General features: G+C 36.8%; 1 protein-coding gene across 5 annotated transcripts in view; it reads right to left on the minus strand.

Annotated features, from left to right (window-relative positions):
- EPHA7 (EPH receptor A7) overlaps positions 1-24,278 on the minus strand; it is a 180,042-nt gene that overhangs the window by 25,031 nt on the left and 130,733 nt on the right. Inside the window, exons 9-17 of one of the 5 annotated variants that reach the window (XM_063153029.1) lie at positions 23,830-23,885; positions 19,906-20,019; positions 15,643-15,828; positions 15,023-15,084; positions 13,818-14,027; positions 12,591-12,740; positions 8,020-8,213; positions 6,766-6,921; positions 3,473-5,590 (exon numbers count right to left, since the gene is read on the minus strand). In XM_063153029.1, the coding sequence (XP_063009099.1) occupies positions 5,476-5,590; positions 6,766-6,921; positions 8,020-8,213; positions 12,591-12,740; positions 13,818-14,027; positions 15,023-15,084; positions 15,643-15,828; positions 19,906-20,019; positions 23,830-23,885 (1,243 nt within the window). In that variant the 3' untranslated portion in view covers positions 3,473-5,475. Of the gene's footprint in view, positions 1-3,472; positions 5,591-6,765; positions 6,922-8,019; positions 8,214-12,590; positions 12,741-13,817; positions 14,028-15,022; positions 15,085-15,642; positions 15,829-19,905; positions 20,032-23,829; positions 23,886-24,278 lie in introns of those variants that run through there. The other 4 variants (XM_063153028.1, XM_063153027.1, XM_063153026.1 and 1 more) reach the window with 4 other exon arrangements.

Below are 24,278 nucleotides of genomic sequence, written 5' to 3' on the forward strand. Positions count from 1 at the left end.
TCACCATGTACCAAACTGAGAGTTTTCATCCATAATTTCTAACCTTTCATAATCTTGTTGGATGTAACCTACAGGGTGTACACATCACTCCTTTCACTTTCAAACTGCCTACCCCTTGCCCACCCTGAAAGTGCTCTGAGAATTTCATGGATATTATAGACATGCAAATTTCATCCATTTTGTTTTGTCCCAACAGATTTGGCTCTAAATGCATGTGTCAATTATTTTAACTTAAAAGTCTCATAAAAACAAATCCAGAGGAAAAACTCTCACAAAATTAGCTTGCATTCTGCCACAACTCTTTCATCAGGATGTTGCAATTTGTATGCCTGTGGTTTAATCATTTATATTTTTCAAATCCTTGTATGGAATGTGTTACAAAAATGGGGAGCCCTGTTATAGTCCACTTGTTAGATGAGGTTTTTCCTTCTTTTTTCCTCTAAACCATTGTATTCCCTCCCCAATCCATTTTTGCAGGAACTTTAATTGCAGAACTGCCTATTTCCTAGTAAATAGACGGCTGCACTATTCAAACAGTAAAGATCTCTGTTTAAAAGTAATTGTTGGCTACATTTAAAGCCCTTAAGGGATTACAAGAAAAAACATAGGCTGCAGCCCAGGATTTCTTGTTTTACTAGAAACTTGTTTTTGGCTAAGGCTTTTGAGTAGTCTCAGAAATCTCAAATCTACCAAATGTAGGTCCACTACAAGTTAGTGGGGAAAAAATTCACCTGTTTCCATATATCAGTTAATTGATCAGAAGAACAATCCTAATAGGTCCTGAAGATGGAGAAAACCTGTTGTGATAGGTGCTGAGCAAATCATAGCACCAGCTCTCTGAATACCCCTGCAGCATCTGGTGCCAGAATGGCTCATGGGCAAGAATTTGTGTTACACTTTTCTAAAACAGCACTTTTCATTCTGTACGGGATTTGTTCTCTTCCATGAGAACCTCAAATGTCACTTGTTTAAAATAAAACAAGTAAGAGAAACAGCCCAACCAACAAACAAAATCCACCAAAGATCAAATGCATATCATGAGCACACCAGTTTTAAATCACATGCAGGGAAGCAATGAATTAAGGATGTTTTAGCTCTAACATGTCACAAACATAGCTTTAAAAGGTGAAATGACCATTTTTTGGCCGAGTTGCCCTTCAATCCTTTCACACAGCCAGTGAACTGCTTCATGTCATTACTGGGCAACAGAATGTTGGCTGAACCTGCCCTTGTGGCAGGGTGTTTCTGTATCACCTGGCATTATGGCTGTAGTGACATGATCACCCTCCCAGCAGTAACCCAAAAGTCACGGAATTTAAATCACTCTCAAAATTGCTATATATGAATTACTTAGAAAGTTAAGGACAAATTATTATTATTTTTTTATTTCAACTACTAACCAATAAATGTAAAAAAATACCAACAACAAAACAAAAATAAACCCCGTTCATCCCCCACATTAAAGCAATAGATTTGTAACATTCAAAACAGTGGAAACTATTCATCGTATATTACTATTAGTGGAAAAAAGCAAATTTAATTTAAAATCACTTTTTCAAACTCCCTCAGTGGCTGCCAGATAATTCAAGCTTAAACAAATATAAAAAACCTCATTTTAAATTGAAAATAATACAGACAGAGCTCAATTATTGAGATATTAAGGGCAACATTCAATTTGAGATACATTTAAGCATCTTTGCCTCCTGGAGATTTTACATGACAAGGCTTTAGATAAACATGGTTTTGCAAACAGCAACTATCATATCTGATCACATAACCTCTGGACTAAAGCAGTATGTCAGCAAATATTTCTGATTATTTAAAATATTAAATAACTGTAATTTACTAGGCGGGTCTTCCTCAGAACAATCACAAAAAATTTCAAGAATTGATATCCACATACAAAAAGCATTTAGATGGCCTGTTACAAGTCTCTGAATAATAATAATAATATTAATAATAATAAAAAATCACCTCTCTCTGTAATAAAGCCCAGTTTAAATACATTCTGGGATATACCAGTGGTGGAGGAGCTGCCTTTTTATGACACTCAGCTTACAAGGAAAACTGCAGCAGCCAAGGACAGATAGGGTAGGAATCACTTTACCTAACTTTAGCTATATAGATATTAGACGCCTAATTTTAGCTAATCGTCTGGCTTCCCTCTACCTTCCCTCTAATGGAGATAAGCATTCCCAGAGGGAGATTCATCCTGCCTTTTTTTAGGCATCTCTCTTCTAGATGCTTGGAAACGAATAAAGTCAAGAAATATGAGTCTCACCGACAGCCTCATAATCTGTCATTAGCAATGCACAATGTCCAAATTTCTTGAAATAAAGCCAGAACTGAATTTTTCTTTTCTTTCGTCATTTAGCCTTTCATTCTCCCCTCAACCCAACTTATTCTTCAGTTCCTTCCATGAGCATCAACTTTCTCTGGCACTTTTTTTTCTTACCCTGGACTGTGTTTTCTGAAACCTGGGGAACTGCAACTGATGTCAATATTTTGCTGCTCTACCAGTTACAAATCCATTTTCATGCATGTGCTCTAAATTGCAGTAATGATCTGAACATGTAGATAAGTTATCTGATTGATTGCGGTTGATCGCGATTGTGCTTTCTGGGTCTACTCTACCACTTTCAAATGTGTAAAAATCTGTGGCAACATTAAGGCAGTCAAGGTATATAGATGAATGCTAAAATATATTTACTATTCAAAGAAGATGGCTTAAATCAAACCAGGAAAATTAAGGAAGAAATACCATTAGGGCCCTCACTTGTACATGTGTGAGCCCAAATCACCACACATGCTTTGAGGCCTCTGTGCTTCAGAATATTGAACAAGTCCTAAAGGTGAAGCCTGGCCTCAATTCTTTTGCATTTAGGGTTTGTAGATTCTCAGCAATACCAGCATTGCTGCATCGCACCTTTGATGACCAAGCCCTTAGAAACAGTAGCCAAGATTTATAAGGAAGCAGGTGTCTGAACTTAAAGACTCCTGAATTCCCAGCTGGGTGCCTAAAGCAGCAACAAGACTGTCAAGCACCCTGCCCAGCTGCCCACAGATGCTCACCACAGTAGTGAGGCACTTAGCATTTGTTACAACACAAAATGGATGTTTATTAATTGTGTATTTTTTAGTTTTGTTCTAGTGGCTACTTGAAGTGCCTTGGCCGAGTGCTTGCGTGCACTAATTCCAATATTGGGCATGCAGTCTACTCTGCGTCTTACTCCTACAGATTTTTTTAGAAAATTAATTTTAATAGTTAAAAAACCAGCTTGAGCTGCATACGTGAAAATAACTCCGTTACGACTGAATGACAATCTAATACGAAATAAGAATAGTCACCATTTTTTCTTACTCTGCCCAAATCCAGGCAATAAATTAGGCTTCTCAGCATGACTGTAAAGTGCTGTGAATTGTATAAACAATCATATATGGACACTGAAAAATAACCCTTATGCACATTGCATTATAGTTCCAAAAATATATTTACAGTCTATTACAAAGATTACAAATGGAAGTGTCTATGTATCGGGATTATGCTAGTTAAAAGCTTTTTACAGATTTTCTTCAACAAAGGTGGATGGGGACAAAAAATTAGTATAACCAAACTGATTTTTCTAGTGAAACAAATAAATAAAATGACAAATATAACACTGTACAGTGATCTAAAAAGGGGGAGAAAAAAGGAAGGGGGGGGAGGAAAGGATGCATTTAAGTTTTTGATAACTATCTTTGGTCCTAAATGTGGGAAAACACATTATGTAGCACTGAATATACATGTTTGTTTGTGATGCTCTGCAAGTAAAATAGAAAAATATAGTGCATTTTCAATGTATTCAGAGCTCACTACACATAAATGTGTGTACAAAACAAGACAGTATAAATAAAATTTACAAGTTTTACAAAGAAACATTTACAAGGTTTTTCTTTTGTTTTTTATTTTTTTTGTGTGGATGCCCACATTATCAAACCAGACCAATTTATGACTGATCCCTGGGATCTTTCTCTATCAAAATCAATAGAAGCAGCCCAATTCTCTTTGGAAGTACAGCATTTCATTGCTGGGGTAGTTCACAATTTTCAGATTTTTTTCTAAAGCATTTCTCTCTGGTTCATGTACATTCTTGCAATATCTGCAAAGACTCTGTTCATTATTGCTTATGATAATTAAATATTTTAATCAAACAAAATTTATATATAAGTAAATGGTGTAAAAAGATATTCCATTGAGCAACTACCTTTGCATCTCTGTTCCTGATGAATGACCGTTGTCTGTGTGACCATGCACACGTGTGTTCGTCAGAGCAGCAAAAGCTTGTAAAAAAATTGAAAATTCTGAACTGCCCCTTGTCTCATGCTCTACAGTTCTCATATAAAAGCTATGTCCTTATTCTGACAGCTGGACTGCATACGGCTTAAACTCACAGAAAATATACACCAGCTATTTCTCTTAGATTTGCTAATGCAGAGTACTGAAAAAAAATGTGACGTGCTCAGATTAAATGGTTTAGGTAACACTGGAGAACTGCACCCATGCTCTGAGACACTCCTACAATCACTTGTCCATTCAATGCTGTGTCTCAGCAGGTTTACAGCTGTAGATCTACATCTTAGAACATAACTCAGTTTAATTCTAGTCCATTAAAATCATCTTGCAAATGATTTGCTAAAAGTGCCTAGAACTACTTAGGGGTCATTATTGCTTTTCTTTTTCTTACTTTTTTTTTTTCTCTTTTATTTTCTTTTAAAAGATAGCATATGTATAACCTTAAAAAATTCTTTAAAAAATATCAGAGCTCTTGGCAACTTGCATTTTCCTGACTCCCTGCCAATTAGCTAGCCATGTCAATACGGTGTTGATTTAACAAAAGGAAATGGCACAAAGGGATACCAAAGTTCGGATAGATATACATTGCTTGGTCATGCTTCTTAAATCTCTAGGAACTCAAATTCAGAGGTACCCAGTGTAGTAATGTGTCATTGAATTAGCACTAAAAAGGTCCAAAGATATAAACATCATACTAAAAGAAAGTCTTTATGAAGAATAAACACAAATGATTAAAAAAAGATTCAGAAATCACAGATTTAAGGAAAATATTTTGTTGAATTCAACAATAATATCATGATTTTATCTGACAAATATATTCTTTTTTAAATTTTTATGTACATTTAAAAAGTCTATTAGATAAAAAGGAGGTTAGAGAGCTCAAGGTGTTTGTATGTTTATTCAGGTAGTACTTTGTTTATTGTCACTGCTGTTTTCCTTGCCACCACTGGTGGATCCTAATTCCCTTTTCATAAATTCTGGTGGCACTTAGGAGTTCAAGTCTGTAGGTGCTTCTTGTAGCTCTTCTATTCACTGCAGGAAGGACCCAGGAAATCAAGTGTCTTCTAGCAGCACTTCATATATACTGAAGGCCAGTGCTGTTCTCTCAGTCTGTCACCTCCCTCATAAGGGAGAAATGTCTATCACACTTGGATGCCAGTGCCGTGTAAATGTAGCATTTGTGCTCTCATAGTCTGAATGCTGCTCATGATTTTCTTTTGATGACCAACCAACGTGATCCCTAAACTCATCACATCCCTGGGGAAGATAAATGCGTACATTGTTAATTTTTCAACTTAGACTGCTATTGTATGGTATTCAACTGTGAGTCAAAGCTACGCAGTGGTTTGGACTACGGGGTTCTGAACTACACGGAAGCTGTGCTGTAACCTCAGCTCAGTACTGGGAACTTCATACAGGCACTGTTCAACCACGAGTGCAATTACATGACAGGTGTCATGCAATTGCACTGTGTGGGTCTCCACATTTGAGAAAGAGGTCAGTATGTTTTACATGATCTTATCTGATCATCTTATGGTGTGTCTGTTAAGGACACCCGGAGACAAAGACACTTCTCTTGTAAAATACTTCGGGTGGTTTTCAGGACAAAGTGATGTATAAACAGAAGATTTTGGGGATCATATTCTGTTTCCTAAAGAGATGCCTAGATGCCTTTGCATATTGACACATACCCATCATGCAAATGAATGAGGAGCAGCAGTTTGAACTCCGCCCCTACTAATGCTAGAAGCTTGTGGACTCTGACAACAGTTCCCAAGCTATAGGCTGAGACCCCTGGTGACACCAAGTAGATAAGAATAGGGTTGAACTCTTGAGAATATTGGGTTAGAAACTTTTTTAGAAACCCACCGCTTTCTAAGAGGAATTACATGTGTTTGGCAACCACCAGGACAAGAACGTTTTTTGCAGGGTGTCAAGAAGACCTGTTTTAAGATGACAGTACTGATACAGGCCGTGTTTGCCTTCAGAAAATTGTTTTGCTTCTACAGACTTATCCTGATGCAAAGTCCTGTCTTGCAGGACACAGACAGCCCCCAGCCAATTAGAAGAAAATTCCACATCTTCCCAGAGCACATTGGGAAAAAGGTACCAATTAGGTGGTGGAGGCAAAATGGTTATTTTCCTATACATACATACTTTGGAAGGGGCCACATTCTCCCTCAAATTCTAGTCCCTTTGTGTTATTTCAATTGGTCTGAAAGGCAGGGAAAAACGTGATGCCACACAGAGGCAGCAGGGTATTTGCCCTTTCATGAGATGCTCTAATACAACATCATCAGCTGCTAAAATGGCTGATTTGTCCCCCAAGTACAATGTTTGTACTCAAGGTAAAGTTTTGGAGTTGAACATTGTGTATTGTTGTACCTAGAAATTCCCTAAATGCAAGTTAAACATGCCCAGTACTAACTTACTCAATAGTCATCCTGGCAACTGATTCAAGAGAGTTGTAGCCTGCTGCTGTGAAATTATCCTTATATCTTTCCATCTTAATAGCTTGTAACCATTCGCCTACGGAGCAGAAAGTGGTAAAATCGGGAGTGTTCTGGTCCAGAAGAGGGCTAATTGGTCTATGGAGAAGGAAAAAGGAAAGTAAGTTGTTTCCAAAGAGAGTAAAACATCAGGGAGTATTTAGCAAGGTGAGAGTCAAATAAGTTTTGGGTATTAAAAATGTCGAGAGTAGAAAGTAATAGGCCTTTATACACAGTTTAGATTATTCTGTGAAAGCTCTTGACTGCTCTGTGGCTCACAATATGTACTTCCTAAGCTTATTCACATAAAAGATGAAAGGTCAGAGTGAGCAAAATCAGCCTAATGGACAACTGTTACCAACAGAAAATAACCTTATTACCTAGCATGACAGCAGCTGTCTCTATGTTGCTGAGTAAAATAAAGATGCTATTCTTTTACGCATCTTAGAAAATATAGTAGCAGTTACTCCCATTTTTCAATTGGATGGGACAAAACAAAGACAAGGGAAGAGCAGAGACACAAAGGCTTAAGGTCACACAGCAAATCAGTCAGTAGAAGAATCAGGAGCAGAACACAGGCCATCTGATTCCCTAGTACAGTGGTCTAGCTAGCAGATCAAAAGATTACCATGATTAGATAATTCACCTGAAATTTATGAAGAAGCCATTAAAAACTACATCATGAAATACAATGAGATGCAATCACTGAAAGAAGTTAAAGCCAGAAAATGAAAGATAAAAATCTAGAGTGTAGCATGTCAAGGTACATTGGCCAAGCATGATATATTGTTAATTACTATTTCTACTGTAGCAGTTCCTAGGGCAAGGGATGCATCATATAAACATACAGTAGGCAACGATCCTTGCCCTCCAGACTTTATAATTTTAAGAAACAAGGAAAACACAGACTAGTGGTGAGAGTGCGGAAAGATGAGCAGGCAGTAGTTTACTGAGAAATGTGTTAGTTCTGCGATATTTATTTTGGTTTGTTTTTTTTTCTAAGAAAGTCCTTTTTTGGCTTGTTTAGCATGGTAAAAAAGAAGGGCAAACGAGGGAAGAGAAGAACAGGGGACAGAAAGAAGGAAGAACTGAAAGACAGATGAAATAAATAAGTGTGAACTGGAACCAGCCACCAAGCAGAACATCCAGAGCCCAGCCATGTGCACTGATAAGAACACACACTAAAGCTTTTCTTACCTGCTACAGGTTCCCAGGGGGGTTTTCAAGCTGTTTGGATTTCTAATCATTTTGTCCAGAATGCCAACTATCTGCTCAAACTTTGGCCTTTCACCGCGTTCCTTCTGCCAACAATCCAGCATCAGCTGGTGCAGTCCTGCTGGGCAATCCATGGGTGCTGGCAAACGATAGCCTTCTTCAATTGCTTTTATAACCTAGTAGCCAAAATAGTTAATCATTTTTCATCAACAGTAATATAAAGAATATGTATTGCTACCCAGTTCAAATATCTAAGAAAGAAAAAAATAAAATAGAATAAAATAAAATAATCAATAAACTAAAATTTGCCATTGGTGTTGCAAAAATGTGAGTCAGTTGTTTTGACACTAGCTTTCAGGTTTTCAAATAATTTCCCCAGCTTTATCTTTGGGCTTATTTAGCATATTGTTCTATATGTGCAGAACATAGCTATATTACCTAGACAAGTGAGTAGCAGGGAACAACAATTAAATTCACTGAGGGAGCAGCAGATAGATTGATAAATTGAGTTATTTCAGAAAGCATTATTACTAGCCCCAAGGTTTTTATGAAAGAGTGTGTGGTAGAAGCAACTGACTTTTAAATGAATGGATATCTGTATATGCACATATAAAATACAAGAAGCCTGAAGGTATTATAAAAGGATCCAAGAAAAATGTTTAGCAGATAGAAATTGCTAAAGAAAAAAGTTGTATTCTATGTCTAGCCATGTTATATGAATGATAAAGCAGCAGAACTGTGTGAGAGAGAAAGACCTGGGTAAATGCTATTTTAATATATCACAGAAAGTTAGATTTAATAAGAGATGCTGCTAGATGATGATATGATCAAAGGACAGCATAAATGTCTGAACCAAGAATTACACCCACCCGTTGACTTCCTTAGCCGAGTCCATTTGGATTTAAGTAAAAATAAAAATGGATAAAGTAAAATCACAGCAAACTGCTGTAAACCTTGAGGGCAGAATGAAAAAAGCACATCAGGAAGCAAGGCAGATAAGAAAAGCTAGTGAAAAAGGGCTAAAACACTGTTCATGGGGGATTTCAAGTATACTGACATTGACTGACACAGCAGCATTAGAATTGCTAAGGAAGGGTGCTTGTTCCTGAAGAGGAGTGCATAGGACTGTCTTCTCCCTCATTTTGTATAGAAAACAAGATCAGAAGCTGTTCTAGATGTAGTTCTGGGATGTAGATCTGGTATGATAAACAATGTTGGTGAATATCCAGGTTTTAGTAAAAATAATAACCTCAGAAAGAAAATATTTTGTAGGTGGTGTGAGAAAACGCAGAAGTAGTGGACTGCAAAGTAGACAGAACTGCAGACAATACAGAATGACCTTCAAAAAGCTGGCTGAAATCCAACCAGGTTTTGTATCAAAACCTTTTGCATAAAAGAAATTTTGTGAAAAGAGAAGGTATAGCACAGTGGTAAGGCACTGATGGCAGTTTTGTGTCACAGAATGTCCTTTTGACCTCAGGGAAGTTGCCTCATCTCCCTAGGCCTCAGCTTTCTCTCTGAACATTTAGAATGACAGTACTGTCCTACAGCTCAAAAATGACTGAGAAATATTCAATTCCTGCAGAAACATTCACACCTTGAAGACTGAGTGCAGTGACCTTTTACAAACGTTGAAGTTGTCTGTCAGGGAGGGTGTGGAGAGAGGTTTTCTGCAGAAGAACAGGGAAATTGGAAGAACAGAGCTATATAGTGAAGAAAAACATTAAAAGTAAAATGTAAGATCCTTTAGAGCTATATTAAGAGGAAAAAGAAAAGAGCAGCTCCTTATGCTTAGAAGTAGTAGTGGAATGAAAGTGAAAAATAATCTACAGTGTGTACAGGACAATTGCTGTGCTGTGAAAAGTAATGCAGGGATTTCTGACCCTCTAAATAGCAAAAGGTATTAAACACTTTGAGCATGCTATGCATGATTTGCTACAAATGAAGTAGTTGCTCAAGAGGTCAGAGGACAGAGATCACCAATGAGAAATTAAAAAGTAGGTGCCAGCAACAACAGCACTACCACTAAAATATCTAATACCCTTAAAACTGGCAAACTACACAAGACTCTATCCAAGAATGTAAGGGAGAGTGAAAACATGAATGAAGGGATCAGAACAGGAGTTCTCCCCATTCACTATGAACTGCAGATAAACCTGAAGCAAACTGAGAATCAAGATGATGATGATGATGATCTTTCTGAAAGGTGTTACTTCACAATCAGCTTCTCTGATATGTATTCTGAGCAAGAAGGGTGAAACTGGGAAATATGAAATAACGAGTCAGCTAGAGATAGATGGAATGTCCACTCTGCTAAGAAAGGAGGAGGTGTGGTTCAAAACATCAGTACTCAAAGAAAATTATATAGATGCAGGATTTTTTTTTTTAATAAGCAAACCTACAAAGAGAAAACAGCTGGAGTTCTCACTAATAGAATTGATTTATATTATCTACACTTCCCACAATTTGTTTTTTAAATTCTGCTTTTGCTGCAAAAAGAGTAAAAGGGGATACTGTTAAAACGATGCTTTTACCATAAGCAGGCTGAGGATGCAAAACAGGATAGAAAGGACTGGGTCTGGTTGCTTTATATACTAAATGCCAACAAGGAAGTATTAAATAAGGGTAACTGGACAATGTGATGATGTAACTCTGACTATGGCCATACAATATAACAATACATATTAATGATTATAATAATGGTAAGAAATGCAGAAGTATAGCCTTGCCCTTCTCTGAAGAACTAATCTGCGCTGAGGTTAGAAACAAATTGGGAGCAAGAACATCAGCAATCTAATAGGGGAATGGGGGTTTCAGGGCTACTGCTACTAGCAAGGATTAAACTGAGGTGAGCCCATTGCTCAGGGAAATTGGGACCTCTGTCTATCATCAGTCTGCTGTGCCTCTGCAAGGAGTTTGTAGGATGAGTGTTCTTTTGGTGCACCCTAGCCCCAGGTCATTGCTAAAAGGAGGGTTTTGCTTGAAACGAGTTCACAATGCAAATATGTATTCTCCACCAGTCTAAATCAACGACTTAAAGGAGGAAGGGACAGGATTAAAGAAATGCTATCTAAAGATCCAAAGTCAGGGAGGTCTATTATTTAGGAGATCTGGTCTGCTCTATGGCTACACCCACATCCAATTTTAGGCAAAATGATACAGTTAAAATATAAAAACTGAGTGCAAAATTAGAAGAACACACTTAGAATATTTCATTACTGTTAAGTACTCCAACTGGTGACTTTGAAGGAGAATAAATAACAAATCATTAGGTGATTCTAAATATTTACATCATGGATTATCTAGGGATTGGTAGGATGTGTATATGGTATAAAAGAACATGTCTGAAGATCACAACATACAAGAATATTTGGAATTTTACCATGCAATTGATGCATCTTTTAACTATGTGCTATTGAAGAATATCATGAAAGATGCTAAAAAGGGATAAAACTGTAAGAAGTGGCAATTAGCTGTTTTTTGAAAACTGTTTTTTTCATGTGTTTTACATGCAGTTTTGAACAGAGGAATACTTTTGAAAATCTAATAAGAAGCATAAAGATATCAAAATTTCTTCTCTGTTTCAAAGTTTTTCCTTATTGTTCCCTGAAAGATAGGTAAGGTTTGCCTTTGAGGCATCTTACATTCCTGTCAGACTTCTTTTATGTTTGAATCTAGTACAGAAGGAAGGTGTCAAAAGAAATGAAACTCTACTGGGTGTCTGGGGAATGTAAATATTTCTCTTTCTCTGCCCCAAGGACTTGTTTGCCCATATTTTGACAGTCCATGAAATCTTTGACACTGAGACCTGTCAAATATTAACAACTTTGCACTGTGCCAAACTGACTCATCATCTACACTTTTATCTTTTTTTTTCTAACTTTGATGTTGATCATTCAATCAAAAATTAAAATAACAATTAAAAAAACCACTCAAGCTCCAACCTGAAGAACTTTAAATGACACTCTTTCTGACATCTATCACACCTGTATGGCTTTTTCCTGTGTAATTTCTATATTAATAGATACTCCTGTCAGAAGTCAAGATTAACACCCATCTGTTCTATTACTGCTGACCTGTTGCTCTGGATCATATTTTATGCAAACAAGGGTACTTTTAAATCAGCATAATTAACTTGAAAAAGCCAAAGTAGGTCATTAACTGCCACTCAGACTTTTAACAACTTTTTTCAAATGATTAATCATTGCTCTAAGGTCAAAAACTTCAGAATTATTTTTTATTGGAAAAAAAATTAATTCTTTTCACGCTTAAGCATAGTAAAGACCCCATATTACTATTTTGATGTTCCAGTTTTAATTGATACTTAGGACAGAAAACTACAATATCCATGTGGTAAGAAAAAAAAAATTATTTTGGTAAAAAGTGAAAGGTCTGTAACTTTTTCATTTTGTGACAACCACACAGTACTTTGATAAGTCTTATTTCTAAACCAACATTTTATGCATTTATAGTGAAATACATATGTATGTGCTGGCAAGATGTAATTTTGTTTTTACTAACACACACGCACGCTCATGAACAGACAAACCTACATCTTGGTTTGACATGTCCCAGTAAGGACGTTCTCCATAAGACATTACTTCCCACATAACTATTCCATAACTCCACACATCACTGGCTGATGTAAATTTGCGGTACTGAATGGCCTCTGGAGCTGTCCATCTCACTGGAATTTTTCCCCCCTGTGAAAAAAAGAAAAAAAAAAAAAAAAAAGGAGAAATTTCTCTTTGTCACCCACAGAATTTTCAGGTCATCTTCCACAGAATGCATTTACCATTATTTCCATCAACATCAAGAGCACCACTTACATGATCTGCTATGGTGGACCAATTGCAGAATTTTCAAACCTGCCTAAGGAAACTTAGTATCTTAAAACACTCAGAACATAGACACTTAGATATTTGTACAAGCTACCTTGAATGAGTTTCTCTGGAAGTGCTTATCCCTCCACTGATTTTAAAGGGCTGCTTAGATGTCTGATTTACGCTAGCCATTTAACTCCTGGCTGGCTGAAGCTAGGTGAGGGGAATCCCAACCCGTGCATATAAATCCTATTGATGTGTCATATGGCTCCTCCAAAATCTTGGTCTGACACTTTTAAACCAGGATCCCACTCAGAGCCCAACAGCAGGAGTGACAGCCGTGAGCACCGCTGTGGTTTCCTGGATCCCTGTGCCTGTCGGAGCAGATTCCAGGGGCCCCTCCTTCCCTCAGCATGGGAAAATAGGTACAGGGAGGCCCCATGGGTGGGAAAGTGGAGCTGGCTCAACAAAAGAATAAAGAGCATAGTGTGCCTGATGAATGCATATTTAAGAAAAGCGTCCCACCCAAAAGCAAGGGAAAATACAGCAGTTGAGCTTTGTCACAGACTAGCCTCCAGCTAGTCTCTCCCTTTGGTGAGATAAAATCTAGGCCGAAAAATACTAACAGCCTACAAATATTTTAATTGACTCATAGTAAATTAGATGTTTAAAATGTTTGTGGGTAAAACTTCCTTATTTGTTCAATCAGAAAATCATGAGAAATGGAGTAAAGAAGATACCATACAAAATGTTTAGAACTTACTTAGTCAATAAAAATTATGTTCTTATGAAAATATTATTCCCTAACTAGAGACAGATGTCTGCAGAGACTCTTCCTTTTGACTGGTTAAAACTCCCCATCAATTAATGTAATTGTCTTATCTATACTCTCCAGAAGATACACTTCTTCTAAATAACCATATCTCAAAACTATTAAAACCCATTGATTTATCTTACGGTTGTAGTGTAGACAGCCTCTGGATCATCTTCTATAACTCTGGAAAGGCCAAAGTCTGATACTTTACAAACAAGGTTGCTGTTGACAAGAATATTGCGTGCTGCGAGATCCCTGTGTACATATCCCATATCGGCCAAATATCTCATTCCAGCAGCAATTCCTCGCAACATTCCCACTAGCTGAATGACAGTAAATTGCCCATCATGTTTCTGGAGGGAAGAAAGGAGCAGCAATTCTTGTTAGTATAGCTGAGAAGAGAAATAAGGATTAGTTTTATGTCTTCAGCTTTCCATTATTTACTCCTTCTGTGGCAAAGAAACTCACCTCAAACACACTTTCTTCAGATATAAAGCAGAGCATCCAGTTGAGAAATGTGTGAATAATTAATGTACTGGCAGTAACAAAACTTGCTAACCACTGTATATTTCTCACCAACTCGTGGCAAGGCACTTTCAGGAGAGATTATCTAATGAAGATTTCCTAATGTTCTTAGAGCTTTCTTCTACGCACTTCATCTCACAGAATTATTTGTATCATGAAAAAAAGAACTATCTCTTTTTTGTAACCCTAGCTACTGATAATTTTCATTCACAGCTTGGATTTTATTAAAAAAAAAATCAAACTGTTCTCTATAGAGCGTTTACATATCATCTCACCCTGACATGCATACCTGGTAAGGAGTCAGAACTGGCAAGTTCAGAACACATTTAAACAATACTAAATTGTTGTGAATTCACATTTATTTTTTCCTTGATCATCTCTTAAATAGAATTGTAATTCACGTAGAGATTCTTTTATGCGGATTTCCACCATGCTGACAGAGTAAAATTCTGCTCCCAAATGGGCGAAGATTTGACTTCAGGTATCAGTGGTTTTAACTTCAACTGGTGACTACAATAAAATGCACTGTGTCTATGCCACACTAAATCACATAAATTCCAAAATGATCCTGTCTGATCTAATTTCTGATCTGGCTTTGCTGAAACAACATAGAGAACCTGCTAGTATTGGTCAAAACTCCATATCAACCTGAAAACCATTTTAATTATACTTAACTAAATATGATAGAAATATAATTAATATTTTAATTATATATGCATATATACATATATATACACAGGTATAAGAAATATTTTGTAAAGTGACAATATACAATATATCTGACTTTAAATATGTTTATTTAAGGTTTCATTTTAGTACTCACCCTAAGAAATGCATCTAAGGCCCCATTCTCCATGTATTCTATTACAATCATGACTGGTTTCCCTGAAAGAAAAGAAGACAGACATTTGAGAACAGCAAAAAAATGGAGTGCCTTTTTTTGATAAAACACATGCTATTCTTTTCAAGGACTGAATCATTCAGACACTGAACATTTCTGAGCCCTACAGCACTGTTAAAGTGCTCTAATTTCTTAAATATCTGCATGGAAAGTGGTCATGATTCATAAAATCGAACCATACAAATCAAAAAGTCAGTGTGCTCTCCTAACTCCTGCTGTGTGAACAGGACTCTGGAATAATGACACTTCAGACTATGTAAAAGGACATGAGAAACCTTATCTCTCTGCATGGTCTTTGAGGCTAAATGAAACTAGAAAAATAATATGTTTCGAAGTAGTTCATCTTTTAATCATGTGTGCATCTAAATTTTTTTCCTCAGGTTGTAGCATAAAGCAAGTATTGTTTTAGTTAGTTACGCATCAGGAGAAAATCCATTAGGAGTGTGTGGTCTGTTTATAATTCGAATCTCTGACCATGAATAAAGCAGAGTACTTTCTGCCATCGTGTTGTTATTTGACTGGCAGACTGAGCTGCTGCTTACCTCTGGTAACAACTCCTTCTAGGTGAACCACGTTGGGATGGTCAAACTGCCCCATGATGCTTGCTTCACACAGAAAATCTCTCCTCTGCTTTTCAGTGTAGCCAACCTTCAGAGTTTTTATGGCTACTGCAACGTCTCTCTTGCCAGGCAGCTTTAGACGCCCACTGCACACTTCACCAAACTCTCCTAAAATGAAGCAGATCAATGCTGAATTACTCTGAATACCAGGATTTTTTTTAGGCCTTGATTCAAATAGCCACCTAAGCGTGTGTTTAAATTTAGTGTGTTCATATTTGAAATGGATTAATTCGGCATGCGCCTTAAATGAATTGCTGTCCCCTATGGAATAAACACTTCTGTTAAGCCAACTGACAAGACTATTATTTGAATATTTTAAGAGACTTGCTAACAATTTCTTGCATTTTTTCAAAAACAGAAAATAAAGAATGAAGTGGCTTTCATAAGAAAACACTATTATTGAAATAGTAATACCATTCCTAAGTAAAAATGTTATTCTGCTCTACATGGTTTCCTTGCTATCTTTGGTTTCAATGGGCTTTTTTCTTTCAGAAGTCAGGTCTTGCAGAGCTGCTTTTAATTTAGCATCCTTATGGTGTTAAATGAAGCACTACATTATTACCTTCAAGCAGCATAATTTACTTTACAGATTATGAAATGAAAGGTGTGACTTATAACAATTTTGTTACATTAAACAAACACAAGTAAATACTGCAAGTTTGTAAAAGGCTCTAAACTAACAAACAATTGGAACTTGAAGAAGCCTGTGATAAAAAAGGCCAAACAGCCAGCAAGAACACAAAAAAAGCCCCAACAACAGAATCTCAAGAGAAGTAATTGGATTCCATCAGACAGAAAAGAGGATGGAAACATGTGAGATGTGGACCTGAATGGCAATATATCTACCTCACTATTAACGAGATTATCAAAGATTTAAGAATTGTCCCTTGCCTCACAGCTGTGTCAGCAGAGAGCAAAAGTGAGATCTCCAATTCTGCAGACAGGAAGAAAAATCTCCTTGTACACATAGAAGAAGAAGGTAGTAACAGATGTTACTGAATAAAAGATTAACCACAAAGATATTTAATAATCTGGTACTTCACAAACTCATCTGGAGTTTGAGAGATATGTTTCTAAGTCCCTCCCCCAAATCAAATGAAGTCAGAAATTTCTCTCCTGCATACCTGTGGAGTGCCTTAACATTAAGTTATTTCGTATACACAAGTATGCAGACAAACCTACACCTAAGACATGTTTTAGGATGAGTGCTGAAAAAAATGACTGAACTAGACATGACCTGCACAGAGAGTTTGATTAGGGAATCCTTTTGTGAGAAACTTTGTGGGATCAGGACTTTAGTGGACATGCACACTGGCAAGGTGTCTGGCTGTCAGTGGAGAGAAGTGTGCTCGAAGTTGGGCTGCACTCCTGAAGAGATAGATGTTGGGGTATTTTAATGGATGGGCTGCAAAAAATCTTGTTTATGACACCATCAGTATTTGAACACTTCTGTTCTCCTATCAGCCCCAAATTGACCTTTGGGAAATAAAAAAGCAGTACCTGGGTCTTGGCTTCACAGTTCATCCACAGGGGTAGAACTTTGATGATGCCTTTGACCATTTTTAACTGACTTGTTTGAGCAAATCTCTACTCAGAAGGGCTCTTTTCACAACCCTGATAGGAGATGACTGCATATAGAATCAAATTCCTTTCCCTTACATTCTATGCTAGCTGAACCAAGGCTAGCTCAAATTAATTCCATACACCTTGTGCTGTACCTAAGCTAATTGACCACACAAGTGTTCCTGCCTGCATATTATCCCCAACCATCCTTAGGCACTGAGCTAAGAACACTGAGCTGCTCCTGCCCCTAGCTTGGTGCCTTAACCTCCCTCCTGCACTTCATTAGCAATGTGGATGACTATTAATGAATTCATCACTCACCCCACTCACAGCTCCTAGCCACAAAAACTTCCTAAAGGATAACAATTTTCTCTAGCACTGTTTTCCAAAATTTTTTCATTCCATGCCGAAAACAAGACGTGAGTATAGGAGTGTGTCTGTGTGTCTGTGATATTTCAGAGCCAGGTAATTAGGATACTTGGCACAGGAGACACTAAGGCTTAACTCCTTTCCAGCTCTCTGTGATCTGATTTTGATTGATTTCCAAAGGCAGATCACACACACTTGGGCAAACAAGAAATTTCAACTTGTATGTTATGCATTTCAGGCCAGGATGCTAGCCAATGAACTACTTTTATTCCCAAGAAAATAGTACATTCAGCTGAAATGATGCCCAAAAATAAACTGGAAAATATGACAACAAGAGAGGGAATATTGCACAGCCGCACAGCCACTAGCTCAGCATGTCGAGAAAGCAGAGGCTAAAACAAAGGATGTGTGGTATGAACAACTTAACGTAGTGGACACCATATTCTGTATCTGACAGGTGGCCACAGCGGGATGGTAATGAAAATGTTGGCGAGGAAAGCACATATCCCTCATGCAAATTGAGTACAAGCATACTTGCACCCTGTTTGTGTCTGAGAGACGTGGCACTACTCAATAGTTGATGTGGCCAGCATTGCTGGTGCATATTGAGATTGCTAAGTGACTTTTCTGCTGCTGTCACTAGCAGAAATTCCATATTCTTCTTTGATATATGAGTTTCAACTGCTGCTTTGGGTCTGCTTGCTTCTGTTGTTCCTGGACTGCATTTAATTTCACTCCTGTTTGCTATTTACATCAACAGGTTAAAGCCATAGCTAAACAGGATACACAATATGCTTTCACCACTGCACTCCTAATTAGCTTTCTTCAGATTGACTACTGACACACGTTAGTTGTTTTTGCTATCAATTATACTCATTAAAATCAAAAATAAATTCATCTGCAGTCAAGAAAATTAACACTCTGGAATTTGTCATAACAGTGAAAATGCATTTTAAACTGTATACTCTGCAGCTCAAGTGTTTTCACCATTTTTCTCAGAAAGCATTAGCAAAATCCAACTGAATACATCTTTGTGCTCTCAACTGTTGCTATGCTGGTAGCTTTTTAACTCAAAGCAAAAGATGAAGCTCAGCAAATTTTCCATGCTAATCTTGCATATTGTGCATCTATTAGAAGAGATGCTGCCATTCTGGCATCACAAAAATTACTAGTTAGCAAGGGCTGAATTCTTATGCTCTTACTCATAGTAGGAATAATTTGCTCAGCAGTCTGGTTAATTTCAATGGTACTACTCCTTGACTAAGACATGATTCAACATGACTGAGGTTACTTTTAAAAGGCATTGTGAATTCTAAGTGTAAAGATTTTTTTACAGGTAAAACAACTTATCCTAAAGATTTTTCTTCTTCTGTTTTTAAATAATACTGCAACATGTAATTTACAGTACTGAACTACAGGTGATTTTAAAAGAATTCTACCAATACTTATATAAAACAACAGGAAAGCAAAAGAACATTTCCTCCAGGAATCCAAAGTATTTGATATTTTTCTTACTCATGGAAACTTAATTTCACTGCATGGAGTAGTGCAATAAAAATGTCACGTATCTTATTAATGCAAACAAATGAAACTGCCTTTTTAGAGCATGAACACCATGGCTTAAGTAGGTGGTAGACAGTTCAAGAGAAAAAAAAGCAATGTAGTGCTGGTGCAATTACAATCAGTCATAAGAAGTTAAACAATAACTTTTTGTATTCATAAAATATCAGAAAGAAAAATGGTAGAAGGAAAAACAGCCTTAGGGAAGATTTTGTTATAAAGAAACAAGACCTTCCCACTCTCTATTTAAGATTGTGTGCTGCAGCCAGTTTTCCTTACTCACATGAACAAAGCTGCAGAGGTCAAAAAGGCCCCTTGCAAAAGGCAAGCAAGCAGTATTTGCACAAATGCCTAACGCTTTTACTCTGACAGTAAAAAATAGGCAGCACAACTGGCCCACTCCCCCCACTTCCAATTTTAACAGCAGATACTTGATTAAAAACCCATAAGCTTTCAATGTCAAGCAAGACTTTTAATTTACTCATTTATCTGGGTTTTTTTAGTTGTAGTTGGGCTTTTCCCCTGTTTGTTTTACATTTTAGAGGCGAGTGCGGCTTATTGCTCTTAACCACTCTGGCAAATTCAAAAAGTTCTTCTATACCTGAGGTATAATTATTTGCCTGTCATTATGATGAATGAGTTTCGATCCCGGCTAAATGGAACAGTTGAATCAGGAAGCCACGGCAGCCTTACCTGCGCCAATCACACGCTCAATTTTAATACAAGAGGCATCTAGCTCCTTGGCGAATTGATGGACAGCTCTATTTGGGTCCTCGTAGGTTTCAGGGTCAATGTAGGTTTTGGTGCCTGGAAATTTAACTGTAATGATGTAAGAAAGCATGACTGTGATGAAGCAAAAGCACTTATTGTGCAGTCAGCCCAGGAATTTCATTATGCAGAGTGCTCCTTGGAAGAGTGAACCTGTTTCCATGCCGCCTGAGCCAGAGCCACTCTGAGAGGCAACCTTAGTTTTAGGCATCATCTGCAAGCATGCTGACACACAAGTATAAACAATCCCATCTCTAAAAAATGACTAACATTAGCATCTGCATCTCCTCTTGAACTGAAAGAACAATAAATATTAAATAGTGCTTAATGGAATAAAATGCAAGGGTTGAGTGGGAATAAAAACAAAGCGGGGAAAAGGTATAATGCCAGCAGAGGAGGTGAAAGTTTCTTTTCCGTGTAAGGACATCTTATCCTCTTCACCCAGGATGTGTAAACAGCATTTCTTTATGTTATTTCTCTCCTCTAGTGGGATTTGAAAGGCTCCTCCACCCCCTTGAATTTGCTTAATCTACTGAATATAATATTGTTTGTAGACTGTGGCAATAGTAAAACTATTCACAGCACTCAGAAATTACAACCTTAGGTGTATTTCTTGCACTATAATACGAACATGAGAAACACCTGCAGCCAACTTGTAAAGGTACAGGAAGGCAAAGTGGCCTCTGTGGCACAATTATCTCCCTTCTCAAGCACCTAAGTGAATAATATGCAACAACTTGTTTTTTGCTCATTTTTTCTCCACGCTTAGTACAGCCCAGGCAGCATAGTGTTCTGGCCAGCATGCAGTCTTTCCCCTTAGTTTGAGGATGATTCAGGTAAATTATCTTTCACTATTCTGGTCAAAGTACAAGCTCCTGGAAATCTATTAATCAGTCAATTTTTATGATATAAATTTGCTCAGAAGGATTATACTCTTTAATTAAATTTAATTAAATCAGTGAATTAAAACAATATGAAAATGCAAAAATGTTCTTCTGTTAATTGATATAAACAAGAATAGGATCAAAAGTCAATACAAAACATAAATAATTTTCAATGGCTTTGTATTCTTTGAATTTAACATAAAATATATTAAATTTGCAATTATACTGAAAAACAGCTTAGTAATCATGTGTATTTATGTTTTAGATGGTATTAATGACCTAAATCCACAAACCATAAGAAAAATAAAAACAAACCTAGAGAAATTGTTTCAGTAATATAATGAATTGACATCCAGGGAAATTATTTGAAATGTTGCCCAGATGTTGTTATCTGTCACATAATGTACTTAAATTATTTGTTCTTTTAGCTGTATTGGAAATTTGAATGCTGATATTTTTTTTAATTATAAATATTTATTTCTTAAAACCAAAAGAGACTGGACAAAATGAGAATTAAGCAGTAGGTTGACCTCTGGTAGTAGTGCTTTAAGGCAAGGAGATGGAGAAGGAGACATCCTCCTGTGTTTGTGATAAAGGGCCTGGACTGGAAGTAACCTTGTGAATCTCAAGTGGGCCTCTGACGGGTCTTTGTTCAAGTTGTCATAAAGCATTTTGACAGGCCAAGGCTATCCTGGCATAGCAACGTGAAATAATGCTGGCCTGCATGTGCAGACATTGTTAGATGAAAAGGGAGGAGGAAACCAAATATAAATCTGAATTGCTTGACTAAACTCCTCCATTGTACTTGTATCTTCAAGTGTAGCACTTGAGGTCAAATAGAGATGAAGGCAACTGAAATGAAATATATGATGGTCCATTAAAAGCACTGCTTAAAAATCTGCTTTAAAAAATGTTTGCAAGTTGTTGTTTTCAGTAAGTGCTTGTTGTAAGTTACATTTCTGAAAATCCAGTCTGGTACCTCAGTGCAGAAGAATGTTGTCTAGCTATTACAGAGCAAAAGGCCACCAAACTGGTGGGCACAGCTCTGTGACCAAGCTGGAGACCACAGCATTGGGCTCCATCTCACTCTGTACATGGCTATCAAATGAAATTAAATGCTACACCTACAATCAACAGATGAAGGAAAACTAGTTTGGCAAGAAGTGACTTTTATCTGGTGCCATGATTTAAGAAACACTATGTATGCTCAATAATCAGGCTAATTTGCTAGATAATCAGATTTCTTGAAACTAAAAGGAGGAAAAGGAACACTTATAAAATTTCACCATTTCTGGATCAACTATCAATTATTAAGTAGCAGCTTTCAAATTAATTAATTTACACTTTTACTGAAATAAAAAAGAAAAAATGTTGCCAACAATAGAGATAAATTATTTAGTTATTGTATCCCTTTTGTTTATAAACTGAAAAACAAGAATACATAGCTGATCTTTTCCTTCAAGGACATAACAGGGATTTTAAAAGTAAAAGCAGTAGCTCTTCTGGAGATGTGAAAAGCTTATAATGCATTATGAGAGGCAAATTTCAAAACCATCACTCTCAGAAGAGCATCATTTAAGTAAAATGAGATTTTTGACAAATTCTTTTAATTCAGCTGCACTGCAAAGTGCATGATACATAATTCTAATCTCATTAATACTTTCCACCTTTCTGGTGCAGTTTACGAATTGATTGACTAAAGCTGCCATGATGTCACTACTTAGACACTCACTGCATTTAAACAATTTAGATAGCCACACACCCAAACTTAGGAACTGTGATCAATTTCCAGCTGGTTTTTTCAGGGAAGAAAGGTAAAACAGAACCTTGATCTGATTTTGAGTGGAGCTTTGGCTAGAACTATTCATTTAAAGAGGAATGCATTGAGAAAATGCTTAGAATTTATGACTAGTGGCTACATAATTTTCTATGTGACATTACTGCTAGATAATAGCTCATGATTTTAACATACTTAAAACAATCCCTATAGCTTTCATAAAAAAATAATAATCTGATGGATTTAAGATACTACTGCAATTATTGGTAGACAACAAAGGCTAAATACAGCATAGCATGACTAAATAACATGTACTAATATGAGAGTGACCAGATATGGGAGAAGACTGGAAAGACTGGCATTGTTCTGCATCAGAACTTATGTTCAGTTTAATTCTGTGATTTTTTTCAATTATGGTTGCTCAAAATAATTTTGCAACTTAGTTTAACACGCTTCCTGAGTTAATGACTAATTCTAAAACAGATTAAAACATTCCTCTCCCCTTACATTTTCAATTGTCATGAATCCAAGAAGGATGTGTTTTATTGAGTTTTCCCTGGTTTCTAGTTTAAGTTGAAATGGCAGATGTGATTTTAACAAGAGAGGCTTTAGGTACTATTCTTAGCTAAGCAAGTGATTGCACATCGCACAAGAGTAATGAAGTGGCTGACCTTTATTTCATATTAAATATTATATTTTAAAGGACATTATGTTTTGTAAATATTGATGGTGCTACTGTATTCGCAGTAGCAGCACACAGCTTTTGAGCAGAACAGCTTCATTTTAGGGTGATGCAGTGACTCAAACTTTCTTCACCTGAAGTTTGCCTGAGGTAAAGATCAAAAAGTCACTCAGGCAAAGGTCTCTTGAATGCTGCACCTCAGAGGGATCATTAGGACAACGTGAAATATGTATTCAAAGCAACCAAAAGAAAACAAAATATGCAGAATGAAAACAACAGTGTATCATAGATATATATAGAAATAAAACCATCTGTGTGAGCAATGTTGACTTTAATCTGCGTTTTTTGTAGCTCACATTTTTACAATGTTTAACTTCCCACCTGCTATTTACACAGCGTTTTTGAATTTCCTATGGCATTATCTTTCATGGAGTCTTGGTTTAGTATTGTCTACACTATTGCAATTTGGAATTTTTGAAAGGCGGGAAAAAAAGCAAAACACTTACAATGAAAGTAAAGTTCTTCATCCCCTTCTTGATCCGCTTTGCTATAGCCACAATGCCTGAAAAGAAAAGAAAATGCCAGTTTTACTAGTAAATAATGATTTACTTATCACATCTAAAGTCCTGACAAAATCAGTTCTGCAGGCTGGGATTTTCAGGCACTGAGCACCTAACTGATGTAGGCCCTTTGAAACTTTCACCTATAATTCTATTGACAGCGGAGTTTTAAATAAATCATGAACAGTTGCAATCAAAAGGCTTTTGTATCGAATACCAGTCGGGACAGGTCTTGGAGAAAAAAATTCTAGTTCTGGTGAAAGGCTTCTACAGATAAAACAGAGGATTAAAGAACTTGAAAGTAGAACACTGTTTTACATGAGGTTATTCTTAAACTTACTGCTGTGTCTCTTTTTTTTTGAATGTAAAGTCATTTAAAGGCTGATCAGATAAAG

The sequence above is a fragment of the Melospiza melodia genome, chromosome 3, assembly GCF_035770615.1.
Source record: "Melospiza melodia melodia isolate bMelMel2 chromosome 3, bMelMel2.pri, whole genome shotgun sequence".
NCBI classification, from domain to species: domain Eukaryota; kingdom Metazoa; phylum Chordata; class Aves; order Passeriformes; family Passerellidae; genus Melospiza; species Melospiza melodia.